Source organism: Marmota flaviventris, chromosome 1 (genome assembly GCF_047511675.1).
Source record: "Marmota flaviventris isolate mMarFla1 chromosome 1, mMarFla1.hap1, whole genome shotgun sequence".
NCBI lineage: Eukaryota > Metazoa > Chordata > Mammalia > Rodentia > Sciuridae > Marmota > Marmota flaviventris.
In genome coordinates, this window is record NC_092498.1 from 91649977 (window position 1) to 91663597 (window position 13621).

The 13621-nt window shown below is 37.8% G+C and overlaps 1 protein-coding gene across 3 annotated transcripts in view; it reads left to right on the forward strand.

The window, feature by feature from the left end:
* Bbs9 (Bardet-Biedl syndrome 9) overlaps positions 1 to 13621 on the forward strand; it is a 507346-nt gene that overhangs the window by 242207 nt on the left and 251518 nt on the right. For all 3 annotated transcript variants that reach the window (XR_011706693.1, XM_027939697.2, XM_071608408.1), the window contains exon 18: positions 7702 to 7854. Coding sequence is in view for 2 of the 3 variants with exons in the window: in XM_027939697.2 (XP_027795498.1) it covers positions 7702 to 7854 (153 nt within the window). In the remaining variant the exon portion in view is untranslated. The remainder of the gene's footprint in view (positions 1 to 7701; positions 7855 to 13621) is intronic.

Here is a 13621-nt window from a genome sequence, read left to right on the forward strand (position 1 = left end):
ATTTTGTTGCATATGGATTTCCAGTTTTCCCAGCACCATTTGTTGAAGATGCTATCCTTCCTCCATTGCATGCTTTTAGCCCCTTTATCAAATATAAGATAGTTGTAGGTTTGTGGATTGGTTTCTGTGTCCTCTATTCTGTACCATTGCTCCACCCGCCTGTTTTGGTACCAGTACCATGCTGTTTTTGTTACTATTGCTCTGTAGTATAGTTTGAAGTCTGGTATCGCTATACCGCCTGATTCACACTTCCTGCTTAGCATTGTTTTTGCTATTCTGGGTCTTTTATTTTTCCATATGAATTTCATGATTGCTTTCTCTATTTCTACAAGAAATGCCGTTGGGATTTTGATTGGCATTGCATTAAACCTATAGAGAACTTTTGGTAATATCGCCATTTTGATGATGTTAGTTCTGCCTATCCATGAACAGGGTATATTTTTCCATCTTCTAAGATCTTCTTCTATTTCTCTCTTTAGGGTTCTGTAGTTTTCATTGTATAAGTCTTTCACCTCTTTTGTTAGGTTGATTCCCAAGTATTTTATTTTTTTTGAGGATATTGTGAATGGAGTGGTTGTCCTCATTTCCATTTCAGAGGATTTGTCGCTGATATACAGGAATGCCTTTGATTTATGTGTGTTGATTTTATATCCTGCCACTTTGCTGAATTCATTTATTAGTTCTAGTAGTTTTTTTGTAGACCCTTTTGGGTCTGCTAGGTATAGAATCATGTCAACTGCAAATAGTGATAATTTAAGTTCTTCTTTTCCTATTTTTATGCCTTTAATTTCTTTCGTCTGTCTAATTGCTCTGGCCAGTGTTTCGAGAACTATGTTGAACAGAAGTGTTGAGAGAGGGCATCCCTATCTTGTTCCAGATTTTAGAGGGAATGCCTTCAGTTTTTCTCCGTTCAGAATGATGCTAGCCTGAGGCTTAGCATAGATTGCTTTTACAATATTGAGGTATGTTCCTGGTATCCCTAGTTTTTCTAGAGTTTTGAACATAAAGGGATGCTGTACTTTGTCGAATGCTTTTTCCGCATCTATCGAGATGATCATATGGTTCTTATTTTTAAGTCTGTTGATGTGGTGAATAACATTTATTGATTTCCGTATATTGAACCAGCCTTGCATCCCAGGGATGAATCCTACTTGATCATGGTGCACAATTTTTTTGATATGTTTTTGTATCCGAGTGGCCAGAATTTTATTGAGGATTTTTGCATCTAGGTTCATTAGAGATACTGGTCTGTAGTTTTCTTTCTTTGAAGTGTCTTTGTCTGGTTTAGGTATCAGGGTGATGTTGGCATTGTAGAATGAATTTGGAAGTTCTCCCTCTTTTTCTATTTCCTGAAGTAGCTTGAAAAGTATTGGTATTAGTTCCTCTTTAAAGGTTTTGTAAAACTCTGCTGTATAACCATCCGGTCCTGGGCTTTTCTTAGTTGGTAGTCTTTTGATGGTTTCTTCTATTTCCTCAATTGATATTGGTCTGTTTAGGTTGTCTATATCCTCCTGACTCAATCTGGGCAGATCATATGACTTAAGAAATTTATCGATGCCTTCACTATCTTCTAATTTATTGGAGTATAAGGATTCAAAATAATTTCTGATTATCTTCTGTATTTCTGAAGTGTCTGTTGTGATATTGCCTTTTTCATTCCGTATGCTAGTAATTTGAGTTCTCTCTCTTCTTCTCTTCGTTAGCATGGCTAAGGGTCTGTCGATTTTATTTATTTTTTCAAAGAACCAACTTTTAGTTTTGTCAATTTTTTCAATTGTTTCTTTTGTTTCGATTTCATTAATTTCAGCTCTGATTTTAATTATTTCTTGCCTTCTACTTCTTTTGCTGTTGTTTTGCTCTTCTTTTTCTAGGATTTTGAGATGAAGTATGAGATCATTTATTTGTTGGTTTTTCCTTTTTTTAAGGAATGAACTCCAAGCAATGAATTTTCCTCTCAGAACTGCTTTCAGTGTGTCCCATAGATTCCGATATGTTGTGTCTGTGTTTTCATTTATCTCTAAGAATTTTTAAATTTCCTCCTTGATGTCTTCTATAACCCATTGATCATTCATTAACCTATTGTTCATTCTCCAAGTGATGCATGATTTTTCCTTCCTTCTTTTATCATTGATTTTCAGTTTCATTCCATTATGATCAGATAAGATGCATGGTATTATCTTTACTCCTTTATATTGTCTATAGTTGCCCTGTGACATAATATATGATCAATTTTTGAGAAGGATCCATGTGCTGCTGAGCAAAAAGTGTAACTGCTTGATGTTGGGTGGTATATTCTATATATGTCAATTAAGTCTAGGTTATTAATTGTGTTATTGAGTTCTATAGTTTCCTTATTCAACTTTTGTTTGGAAGATCTGTCCAGTGGCGAGAGAGGTGTGTTGAATCTCCCATGATTATTGTATGGTGGTCTATTAGACTCTTGAACTTGAGAAGAGTTTGTTTGATGAACATAGCTGCACCATTGTTTGGGGCATATATATTTATGATTGTTATGTCTTGTTGGTGTATGGTTCCCTTGAGCAGTATGTAGTGTCCCTCTTTATCCCTTTTCATTAACTTTGGCTTGAAATCTATTTTATTTGATATGAGTATGGATACTCCTGCTTGTTTCCGAAGTCCATATGAGTGATATGATTTTTCCCAACCTTTCACCTTCAGCCTATGTATGTCTTTTCCTTTCAAATGCGTCTCCTGTAGGCAGCATATTGTTGGGTCTTGTTTTGTGATCCATTCTGCTATCATGTGTCTCTTAATTGGTGAGTTTAAGCCATTAAAATTTAGGGTTATTATTGAGATATGGGTTGTTCTTCCAGCCATATTTGTTTATTTCTGTTACTAAACATGGTTTGTTTTCCTCTTTGATTATTTTTCCCCCCTTTACTGTCCTACCTCCCACTGTTGGTTTTCATTGTTATTTTCCATTTCCTCTTCCTGTAATGTTTTGCCGAGGATGTTTTGAAGAGATGGTTTTCTAGCTGCAAATTCTTTTAACTTTTGTTTATCGTGGAAGGTTTTAATTTCATCTTCCATCCTGAAGCTTAATTTCGCTGGATACACAATTCTTGGTTGGAACCCATTTTCTTTCAGTGTTTGAAATATGTTATTCCAGGATCTTCTAGCTTTCAGAGTCTGTGTTGAAAGATCAGCTGTTATCCTGATTGGCTTACCCCTAAATGTAATCTGCTTCCTTTCTCTTGTAGCTTTTAAAATTCTCTCCTTATTCTGTATGTTGGGCATCTTCATTATAATGTGTCTAGGTGTGGATCTCTTATGATTTTGCACATTCGGCGTCCTGTAGGCTTCTAGGATTTGGGATTCTGTCTCATTCTTCAAGTCTGGGAAGTTTTCTCGTATTATTTCATTGAATAGATTGCTCATTCCTTTGGTTTGGAGTTCTGTACCTTCCTGTATCCCAATGACTCTTAAGTTTGGTCTCTTTATGTTATCCCATATTTCTTGGATGTTCTGCTCATGGTTTCTTAACAGTCTTGCTGAGCTGTCTATGTTCTTTTCAAGTTGAAATACTTTGTCTTCATTGTCTGATGTTCTATCTTCTAAGTGTTCTACTCTGCTGGTAGTATTCTTGATTGAGTTTTTAAGTTGGTTTATTGCTTCCTGCATTTCTAGGATTTCTGCTTGTTTGTTTTTTATAACCTCTATCTCCCTGTATAGTTGATCTTTTGCTGCCTGGATTTGTTTGTGTAATTCATTGTCGAAGTGATCTTTCATTGTCTGATTTTGCTGTCTAATGTCTTCCTTGATACTCCAGATCATCTGAAGCATGTATATCCTGAATTCTTTATCTGACATTCCATCTGCTGCAGCTGTTACCTCTTGTAAAGTTGAGTTGACCTGCATTGCTTGTGGTCCTTTCTTTCCTTGTCTTTTCATATTGCTTGTGTTTCTTTCTGCTTGGTGAAACTGTTGTATTTTTGAAAAATTTTTCCCCCTATATATTTATATTGCTCTTATATAGTTGAAAAGTCTCCCTTGAAGGGTCGGGCGGCGGTCTGCCTACCTTGCAGGTGCGGGTGGCGGCTCTGCTCTGCCCCTCCTCCAATTGGTGTGACGTGTCTACCACGCCCGCTGACCCCTGGGCCTGTTCTGCCGGTTGGTCGCAGGTCTGCCTACCTTGCAGGCGCGGGCGGCGGCTCTGCTCTGCCCCTACTCCAATTGGGGTGACGTGACTACCGTGCCGGCGGGCTGCTGGTCCTGTTCCGGGCACGGGCGGCCGCTCTGCTCTGCCCCTCTGGCTTGATGATAAAGTGAGAGAGACTCGGGTGTTTGTGACTCACTTTCTTTACCAGGAGACCAACTGTTTCTGTCGCCACTGGTATCGATGAAGTTCTCTCCTCCGCCGCTTTCTGATGACATCAGATCTCTGCCATGTTGGTATCCCATACGAATGGCAGCATTTCGTTCCCTTTGCCGGGTGACCAAAGCAACGGGTGAGTCCTGACCGGCCCTCACAAGCCCCGTCTCAGTCCTGTTGCCCAGCCTATGAAGGCTCGGTTGGTATTTACCTCCACAGTATTCAGCAGGACCCGGACCGAGAAGCAGTTTCCGCGGCTTCTTTATCCCTGGGCCAGAGCAGTTCCGGGAGCCGGAATTCGGCCGCTCCGGGCTCGGTATATGTTCTGATAGGAGCAGGCTCCAAGAAGCAGTTTCCGCGGGTTATTTAGCACTGAGCCTGAGTAATTTGTCTGCGAGCCACAGGTGAATGGCAGCCTGAAATTACCTGTTCTATGGCTGAATGAGCTGCGATCAGTGGAAAACAGGGACGGTGACGTCAGCTCTCCAAGATGGTGGCCGCTGGCTTCCTCTGTGGTCTGACCGGTGTGGAGAACTGAATTGGACTGCTTCCTTCCCCCGTCTCAAACCCAGAATTTAGCACTTAGTTCGGTGATTGCACAGCTGGCAGAAGCCCGCGGAAACTGTAGCGCTGTATCTTTGCATTGCTATCTCCTCGTTTCCCAGAGCGCGCTGCAGACTCTAGCCGCGGGGCGATTTGCTGAATAAGCAGCGTGACCCTCCGTGCGAACAAATCTCTCACGTTTGAGCCCCCGTAGCTGATCCTCGTGCGATGGAAATCCTTTCTCTAGGTTTTGGAGCACCCGAATTTTGCTGGAAATTCCTTACAAGATAGCTTTTAGCCTTTCTAACTCGTCATTCTCCCACACAGTGACGCGGTACACGGGGGTAATGCACTCCCTTCGCCGCCATCTTCTCAGGATTGACAGTCTTTGCCTTTCTCTAGGATATGTTTTAAGATAGCCTTGCTTCTCTATGCCAAACTAGATTCTAATGGTTTATGAAAGAGAGTCCACAGAAAGACTATATAAATTACATATTTTTAATATTTAAAGTAGAGAATATTAAGTACTGTTGACTAATGAGTCTGACATACAGTTTTATCTTCTTATTTGTTTACTGGGAATTCCTTGGAATGTTTCCACATCACAGTGTTTCCTTTTGGGCAGGACTGAGAAAATATGGTAAACTATAAGCACTTTCCTTGGTTACATACAAAATTAAGGTGGCATGATTATATTTACTTTCATTTCTGATCCCACTATCTGCTTTCAACAATTTTAATCATTGTAAATGTTGAATCAAGATGGCTTTTGGAATCTAAGTGTCCCTTTGTGTAAGCAAGGCATGAATTTATGTCTGTTTTATTTATTGCTATAATTCTGAGTGCCTAAAACATTTCTTAGACCTGGGATCAATAAATATCTGCTAAATGTTGAAATTCTGACAAGTACAAACATTTTAGTCACTGCTGCTTGTTTATACATTGAAAGGAATGATAACCTGGCTGATGTCTGAACGTTGAGAATGTCTTTTAATTATTTTTGTACTTCATAAAGGTAGGAAGTAAAGTATTATGGCAATAAATTATACAGTTAGATAAATGAATTATTGATAATTATGATAATATTCTTTAAAAAATTTAGTTGGTAAAAAATTGATAGTATTACTTAATTTTTGGTAATGAAAGTTTTTCCCCCTCCTCCAGGGAATATTCTTTGGTTTAGTTAACTACTTAATGTTTCTAAAATTGGGATTAAAATAAGTTAATAAAATTGTAGATTCTATCTTATATGTAAGGGTATGTGGAGTATACCTGCAATGAAAAGAAGTTTGGTATGATTCTAGAAATATAAACCATAATATACTTGATTTCTGAATATTTTGGATATGATATTTATTTTAATTAGTTTATTACAGTTTTATAAAGTTCAATTACCAGTGCATTTGATCTGATCTCATGGAGTATGTCTTCTATGTCTTTGGCTAGCTTTCTTATATTTTATTAATATTAGATGTAAAAGTTATGAGATGGGTTATGGTGAGGAGTAATTTCTGATTCTCATTCCCCTAGCCTCTCAATCTTTCTCTCTCTCTTTTTAAATTTTTTCTCCAATCCTTGGGATTGGATCAAGAGGTGCTCTTAACACTGAGCTACATCCTCAGTGCTTTTGATTTTTTAGTTTGAGACAGGATCTTGCTAAATTGCCCAGGCTGGCCTTCAACTTGGAATCCTCCTACCTCAGGCTCCCCTGTAACTGGAATTACAGGTGTCCACCACTGTACCTGGCCTCAGTCTTCTATTTGGATGGATATTTTTGGTGTCCAGTTTCTTGAGTATCTTTTTAGAAGTATTCTATCTACATAATCACAACTATGCTACTATACAGGTTTATTTTAAAAAACACACATGGATAGTATCATGAAACATACTATTCTGCATTATTTTGCTTTGCTTCTTTAAATGCATTTTTAGATAACATCACATGTCTGCACCTACCTTGAAGAAAAGTCTTTTTTATTTAATTAGTTCTACTATTAATGGGCATTTGATGTTCAACATCTTAGTATACTAACAATAGAACAATTATGTTATGAGTATCCTTATATATACATTATTTTTTGCAAGCATAGTTCTAGGTTAAATTCCTGGAAATGGAATTGTTAGATCACAAACTGTTTTTTCAAAAGCTGTTGTATTAACTTTTGTGTAAAACTTTGCCCATTTTTTAAATCATATTTTTGTTCTTACTGATTTCTATTGAGTTGTGGTCCCAATGATAGATACTTTTTAGATGTCATGGACATAACTTTTGTCTTTTTTTGGTTGTTGCCATTACTTTTTACAGTTTGCCGTTTGTCTTATCACTTGGCTTTTTAACCATGTAGAATTAAATATTTTTGGTTTTATTTTTTAGTAATTTGTCAGTTTTAGTGTGTATGTGGGGGAGCTGGCTTTTGACTCATACTAACAAAGCCCTTTATTGTGCTAAGATTAGAGAGAACAATTCTATTTTTTTAGTGCTTTTATTGTATATAAATTTTATTTCCTCCCCAATTGATTTTATTATAAAGAATGGGGAGAAATTCCTTCTTGTCCCCATGCACTCAATTATTAAAAAATATTTACCAAATAATCAATCTCTACCCCTGTGATACTGGATCACCTTTTCTAAATTTCCATATGAACTATTTGACTGTATTATCTATGTATTCATGTACCAAATACCATATTGTTTTAATTCCTAGAACTCTGTAATCATTTAAATTTGTTCATTACCCTTTTTAAAACCTTTACTGCCTATATTCTTACTTAAACATGTTTTGTTAAATCTATTTAACCTCAATTTAAGAAATTCTTTATTGTAGCTACGGATAAATGGCGAAAAATTAGAAGAACTCTTATCTGAAAGAGCTGTACAATTTCGGGCCATCCAACGCCGGCTATTAACAAGGTTCAAAGATAAAACACCCGCCCCCCTTCAACACCTGGATGTCTTGCTAGATGGAACCTACAAGCAGGTCAGTATGTCAGTGATAGTTTTCTGTCACTGGATATAATTTTTTTTCCTTACCCTAAAGTCATGTATGAGAATACCAAGATGAGGTTTTTCTTTCCTGTTTATTATGATTACGATTATTATTAGATAATTCTTGGTACATTCTATAACTGTCACCATAATCCTCTATCTTTCCAAGGAACTGATTTATACTTCTAGTTATGTCAGTTGATATTTTATTTTATTTATTTTTTTTTTTTAAAATTTTTTATTGTGGGTTGTTCAAAACATTACAAATTTCTTGACATATCATATTCCACACTTTGATTCAAGTGGGTTATGAACTCCCACCTTCACCCCATACACAGATTGCAGAATCACATCAGTTACACATCCATTGATTTACAAATTGCCATACTAGTGTCTGTTGTGCTCCACTGCCTTTCCCATCCTCCCCCCTCCCCCCTCCCCACCTCTCCCCTCCCCTCCCATCCTCTCTCTCTACCTCCTCCACTGTATAACCCTGAGGGTCTCCTTCCATTACCATGCAATTTCCCTTCTCTCTCCCTTTCCCTCCCACCTCTCATCCCTATTAAATGTTAATCTTCTTCTCCTGTTCTTCGTCCCTACACTGTTCTTAGTTACTCTCCTTATATCAAAGAAGACATTTGGCATTTGTTTTTTAGGGATTGGCTAGCTTCACTTAGCATAATCTGCTCTAATGCCATCCATTTCCCTGTAAATTCTATGATTTTGTCATTTTTTAATGCAGAGTAATACTCCATTGTGTATAAATGCCACATTTTTTTTATCCATTCGTCTATTGAAGGGCATCTAGGTTGGTTCCACAGTCTTGCTATTGTGAACTGTGCTGCTATGAACATCGATGTAGCAGTGTCCCTGTAGCATGCCCTTTTTAGGTCTTTAGGGAATAGACCAAGAAGGGGAATAGCTGGGTCAAATGGTGGCTCCATTCCCAGCTTTCCAAGAAATCTCCATACTGCTTTCCAAATTGGCTGCACCAATCTGCAGTCCCACCAGCAATGTACAAGTGTACCCTTTTCCCCACATCCTCGCCAGCACTTGTTGTTGTTTGACTTCCTAATGGCTGCCAATCTTACTGGAGTGAGATGGTATCTTAGGGTGGTTTTGATTTGCATTTCTCTGACAGCTAGAGATGTTGAGCATTTTTTCATGTACTTGTTGATTGACTGTATGTCCTCCTCTGAGAAGTGTCTGTTCAGGTCCTTGGCCCATTTGTTGATTGGGTTGTTTGTTTTCTTATTGTCTAATTTTTTGAGTTCTTTGTATACTCTGGATATTAGGGCTCTATCTGAAGTGTGAGGAGTAAAGATTTGTTCCCAGGGTGTAGGCTCCCTATTTACCTCTCTTATTGTTTCTTTTGCTGAGAAAAAACTTTTTAGTTTGAGTAAGTCCCATTTGTTGATTCTAGTTATTAACTTTTGTGCTATGGGTGTCCTATTGAGGAATTTGGAGCCCGACCCCACCGACTGTAGATCGTAGCCAACTTTTTCTTCTATCAGACGGCGCGTCTCTGATTTGATATCAAGCTCCTTGATCCATTTTGAATTCACTTTTGTGCATGGCGAGAGAAAGGGATTCAGTTTCATTTTGTTGCATATGGATTTCCAGTTTTCCCAGCACCATTTGTTGAAGATGCTATCCTTCCTCCATTGCATGCTTTTAGCCCCTTTATCAAATATAAGATAGTTGTAGTTTTGTGGATTGGTTTCTGTGTCCTCTATTCTGTACCATTGGTCCACCCGCCTGTTTTGGTACCAGTACCATGCTGTTTTTGTTACTATTGCTCTGTAGTATAGTTTGAAGTCTGGTATCGCTATACCGCCTGATTCACACTTCCTGCTTAGCATTGTTTTTGCTATTCTGGGTCTTTTATTTTTCCATATGAATTTCATGATTGCTTTCTCTATTTCTACAAGAAATGCCGTTGGGATTTTGATTGGCATTGCATTAAACCTATAGAGAACTTTTGGTAATATCGCCATTTTGATGATGTTAGTTCTGCCTATCCATGAACAGGGTATATTTTTCCATCTTCTAAGATCTTCTTCTATTTCTCTCTTTAGGGTTCTGTAGTTTTCATTGTATAAGTCTTTCACCTCTTTTGTTAGGTTGATTCCCAAGTATTTTATTTTTCTTGAAGATATTTTGAATGGAGTGGTTGTCCTCATTTCCAATTCAGAGGATTTGTCGCTGATATACAGGAATGCCTTTGATTTATGCGTGTTGATTTTATATCCTGCCACTTTGCTGAATTCATTTATTAGCTCTAATAGTTTCTTTGTAGAGCCTTTTGGGTCTGCTAGGTATAGAATCATATCATCTGCAAATAGTGATAATTTAAGTTCTTCTTTTCCTATTTTTATGCCTTTAATTTCTTTCGTCTGTCTAATTGCTCTGGCCAGTGTTTCGAGAACTATGTTGAACAGAAGTGGAGAGAGAGGGCATCCCTGTCTAGTTCCAGATTTTAGAGGGAATGCCTTCAGTTTTTCTCCATTCAGAATGATGCTCGCCTGAGGCTTAGCATAGATTGCTTTTACAATATTGAGGTATGTTCCTGTTATCCCTAGTTTTTCTAGAGTTTTGAACATAAAGGGATGCTGTACTTTGTCAAATGCTTTTTCCGCATCTATCGAGATGATCATATGGTTCTTATTTTTAAGTCTATTGATGTGGTGAATAACATTTATTGATTTCCGTATATTGAACCAGCCTTGCATCCCAGGGATGAATCCTACTTGATCATGGTGTACAATTTTTTTGATATGTTTTTGTATCCGATTCGCCAGAATTTTATTGAGGATTTTTGCATCTAGGTTCATTAGAGATATTGGTCTGTAGTTTTCTTTCTTTGAAGTGTCTTTGTCTGGTTTAGGTATCAGGGTGATGTTGGCCTCATAGAATGAATTTGGAAGTTCTCCCTCCTTTTCTATTTCCTGAAGTAGCTTGAAAAGTATTGGTATTAGTTCTTCTTTAAAGGTTTTGTAAAATTCTGCTGTATACCCATCTGGACCTGGGCTTTTCTTAGTTGGTAGTCTTTTTATGGTTTCTTCTATTTCCTCAATTGATATTGGTCTGTTTAGGTTTTCTATATCCTCCTGACTCAATCTGGGCAGATCATATGACTTAAGAAATTTATCTATGCCTTCACTATCTTCTAATTTGTTGGAGTATAAGGATTCAAAATAGTTTTTGATTATCTTCTGTATTTCTGAAGTGTCTGTTGTGATATTGCCTTTTTCATCCCGTATGCTAGTAATTTGAGTTCTCTCTCTTCTTCTCTTCGCTAGCATCGCTAAGGGTCTGTCGATTTTGTTTATTTTTTCAAAGAACCAACTTTTAGTTTTGTCAATTTTTTCAATTGTTTCTTTTGTTTCGATTTCATTAATTTCAGCTCTGATTTTAATTATTTCTTGCCTTCTACTTCTTTTGCTGTTGTTTTGCTCTTCTTTTTCAAGGATTTTGAGATGAAGTATGAGATCATTTATTTGTTGGTTTTTTCTTTTTTTAAGGAATGAACTCCAAGCAATGCATTTTCCTCTTAGAACTGCTTTCAATGTGTCCCATAGATTCCGATATGTTGTGTCTGTGTTTTCATTTATCTCTAAGAATTTTTTAATTTCCTTCTTGATGTCTTCTATAACCCATTGATCATTCAGTAACCTATTGTTCATTCTCCAAGTGATGTATGCTTTTTCCTTCCTTCTTTTATCGTTGATTTTCAGTTTCATTCCATTATGATCAGATAAGATGCATGGTATTATCTCTACTCCTTTATATTGTCTACGAGTTGCCCTGTGACATAATATATGAACTATTTTTGAGAAGGATCCATGTGCTGCTGAGAAAAAAGTGTAACTGCTTGATGTTGGGTGGTATATTCTATATATGTCCATTAGGTCTAGGTTATTAATAGTGTTATTGAGTTCTATAGTTTCCTTATTCAACTTTTGTTTGGAAGATCTGTCCAGTGGCGAGAGAGGTGTGTTGAAGTCTCCCATGATTATGGTATGGTGGTCTATTAGACTCTTGAACTTGAGAAGAGTTTGTTTGACGAACATAGCTGCACCATTGTTTGGGGCATAAATATTTATGATTGTTATGTCTTGTTGGTGTATGGTTCCCTTAAGCAGTATGTAGTGTCCCTCTTTATCTCTTTTGATTAACTTTGGCTTGAAATCTATTTTATTTGATATGAGTATGGACACTCCTGCTTGTTTCCGAAGTCCATATGAGTGATATGATTTTTCCCAACCTTTCACCTTCAGCCTATGTAAGTCTTTTCCTATCAAATGCGTCTCCTGTAGGCAGCATATTGTTGGGTCTTGTTTTGTGATCCATTCTACTAGCCTGTGTCTCTTAATTGGTGAGTTTAAGCCATTAACATTTAGGGTTATTATTGAGATATGGGTTGTTCTTCCAGCCATATTTGTTTATTTCTGTTACTAAACATGGTTTGTTTTCCTCTTTGATTATTCCCCCCCCCCCTTTACTGTCCTACCTCCCACTGTTGGTTTTCATTGTTATTTTCCATTTCCTCTTCCTGTAATGCTTTGGCGAGGATGTTTTGAAGAGATGGTTTTCTAGCTGCAAATTCTTTTAACTTTTGTTTATCGTGGAAGGTTTTAATTTCATCTTCCATCCTGAAGCTTAATTTCGCTGGATACACAATTCTTGGTTGGAACCCATTTTCTTTCAGTGTTTGAAATATGTTATTCCAGGATCTTCTAGCTTTCAGAGTCTGTGTTGAAAGATCAGCTGTTATCCTGATTGGCTTACCCCTAAATGTAATCTGCTTCCTTTCTCTTGTAGATTTTAAAATTCTCTCCTTATTCTGTATGTTGGGCATCTTCATTATAATGTGTCTAGGTGTGGATCTCTTATGATTTTGCACATTCGGCGTCCTGTAGGCTTCTAGGATTTGGGATTCTGTCTCATTCTTCAAGTCTGGGAAGTTTTCTCGTATTATTTCATTGAATAGACTTCTCATTCCTTTGGTTTGGAGCTCTGTACCTTCCTGTATCCCAATGACTCTTAAGTTTGGTCTCTTAATGTTATCCCATATTTCTTGGATGTTCTGCTCATGGTTTCTTAACAGTCTTGCTGAGCTGTCTATGTTCTTTTCAAGTTGAAATACTTTGTCTTCATTGTCTGATGTTCTATCTTCTAAGTGTTCTACTCTGCTGGTAGTATTCTCCATTGAGTTTTTAAGTTGGTTTATTGCTTCCTGCATTTCTAGGATTTCTGTTTGTTTGTTTTTTACAACCTCTATCTCCCTGTATAGTTGATCCTTTGCTTCCTGGATTTGTTTGCGTAATTCGTTGTCGAAGTGATCTTTCATTGTCTGATTTTGCTGTCTAATGTCTTCCTTGATACTCCAGATCATCTGAAGCATGTATATCCTGAATTCTTTATCTGACATTCCATCTGCTGCAGCTGTTACCTCTTCTAAAGTTGCATTGACCTGCATTGCTTTTGGTCCTTTCTTTCCTTGTCTTTTCATACTGCTTGCGTATCTTTCCTGCAGGTGCCGGCGGCGGCTCTGCTCTCTCCTTATTCCAATTGGGGTGTCGTGGCTACCACGCCAGCAGGTCACTGGGCCTGTTCTGGGAGCTGGCGACGGCTCTGTTCTGCCCCTACTCCAATTGGGGTGACGAGTGTACCACGCCGGCAGGCCACCGGGCCTGATCCGCCGGTCGGTTGCAGGTTTGCCTACCGTGCAGGCGCGGGCGGCGGCTCTACCCTGC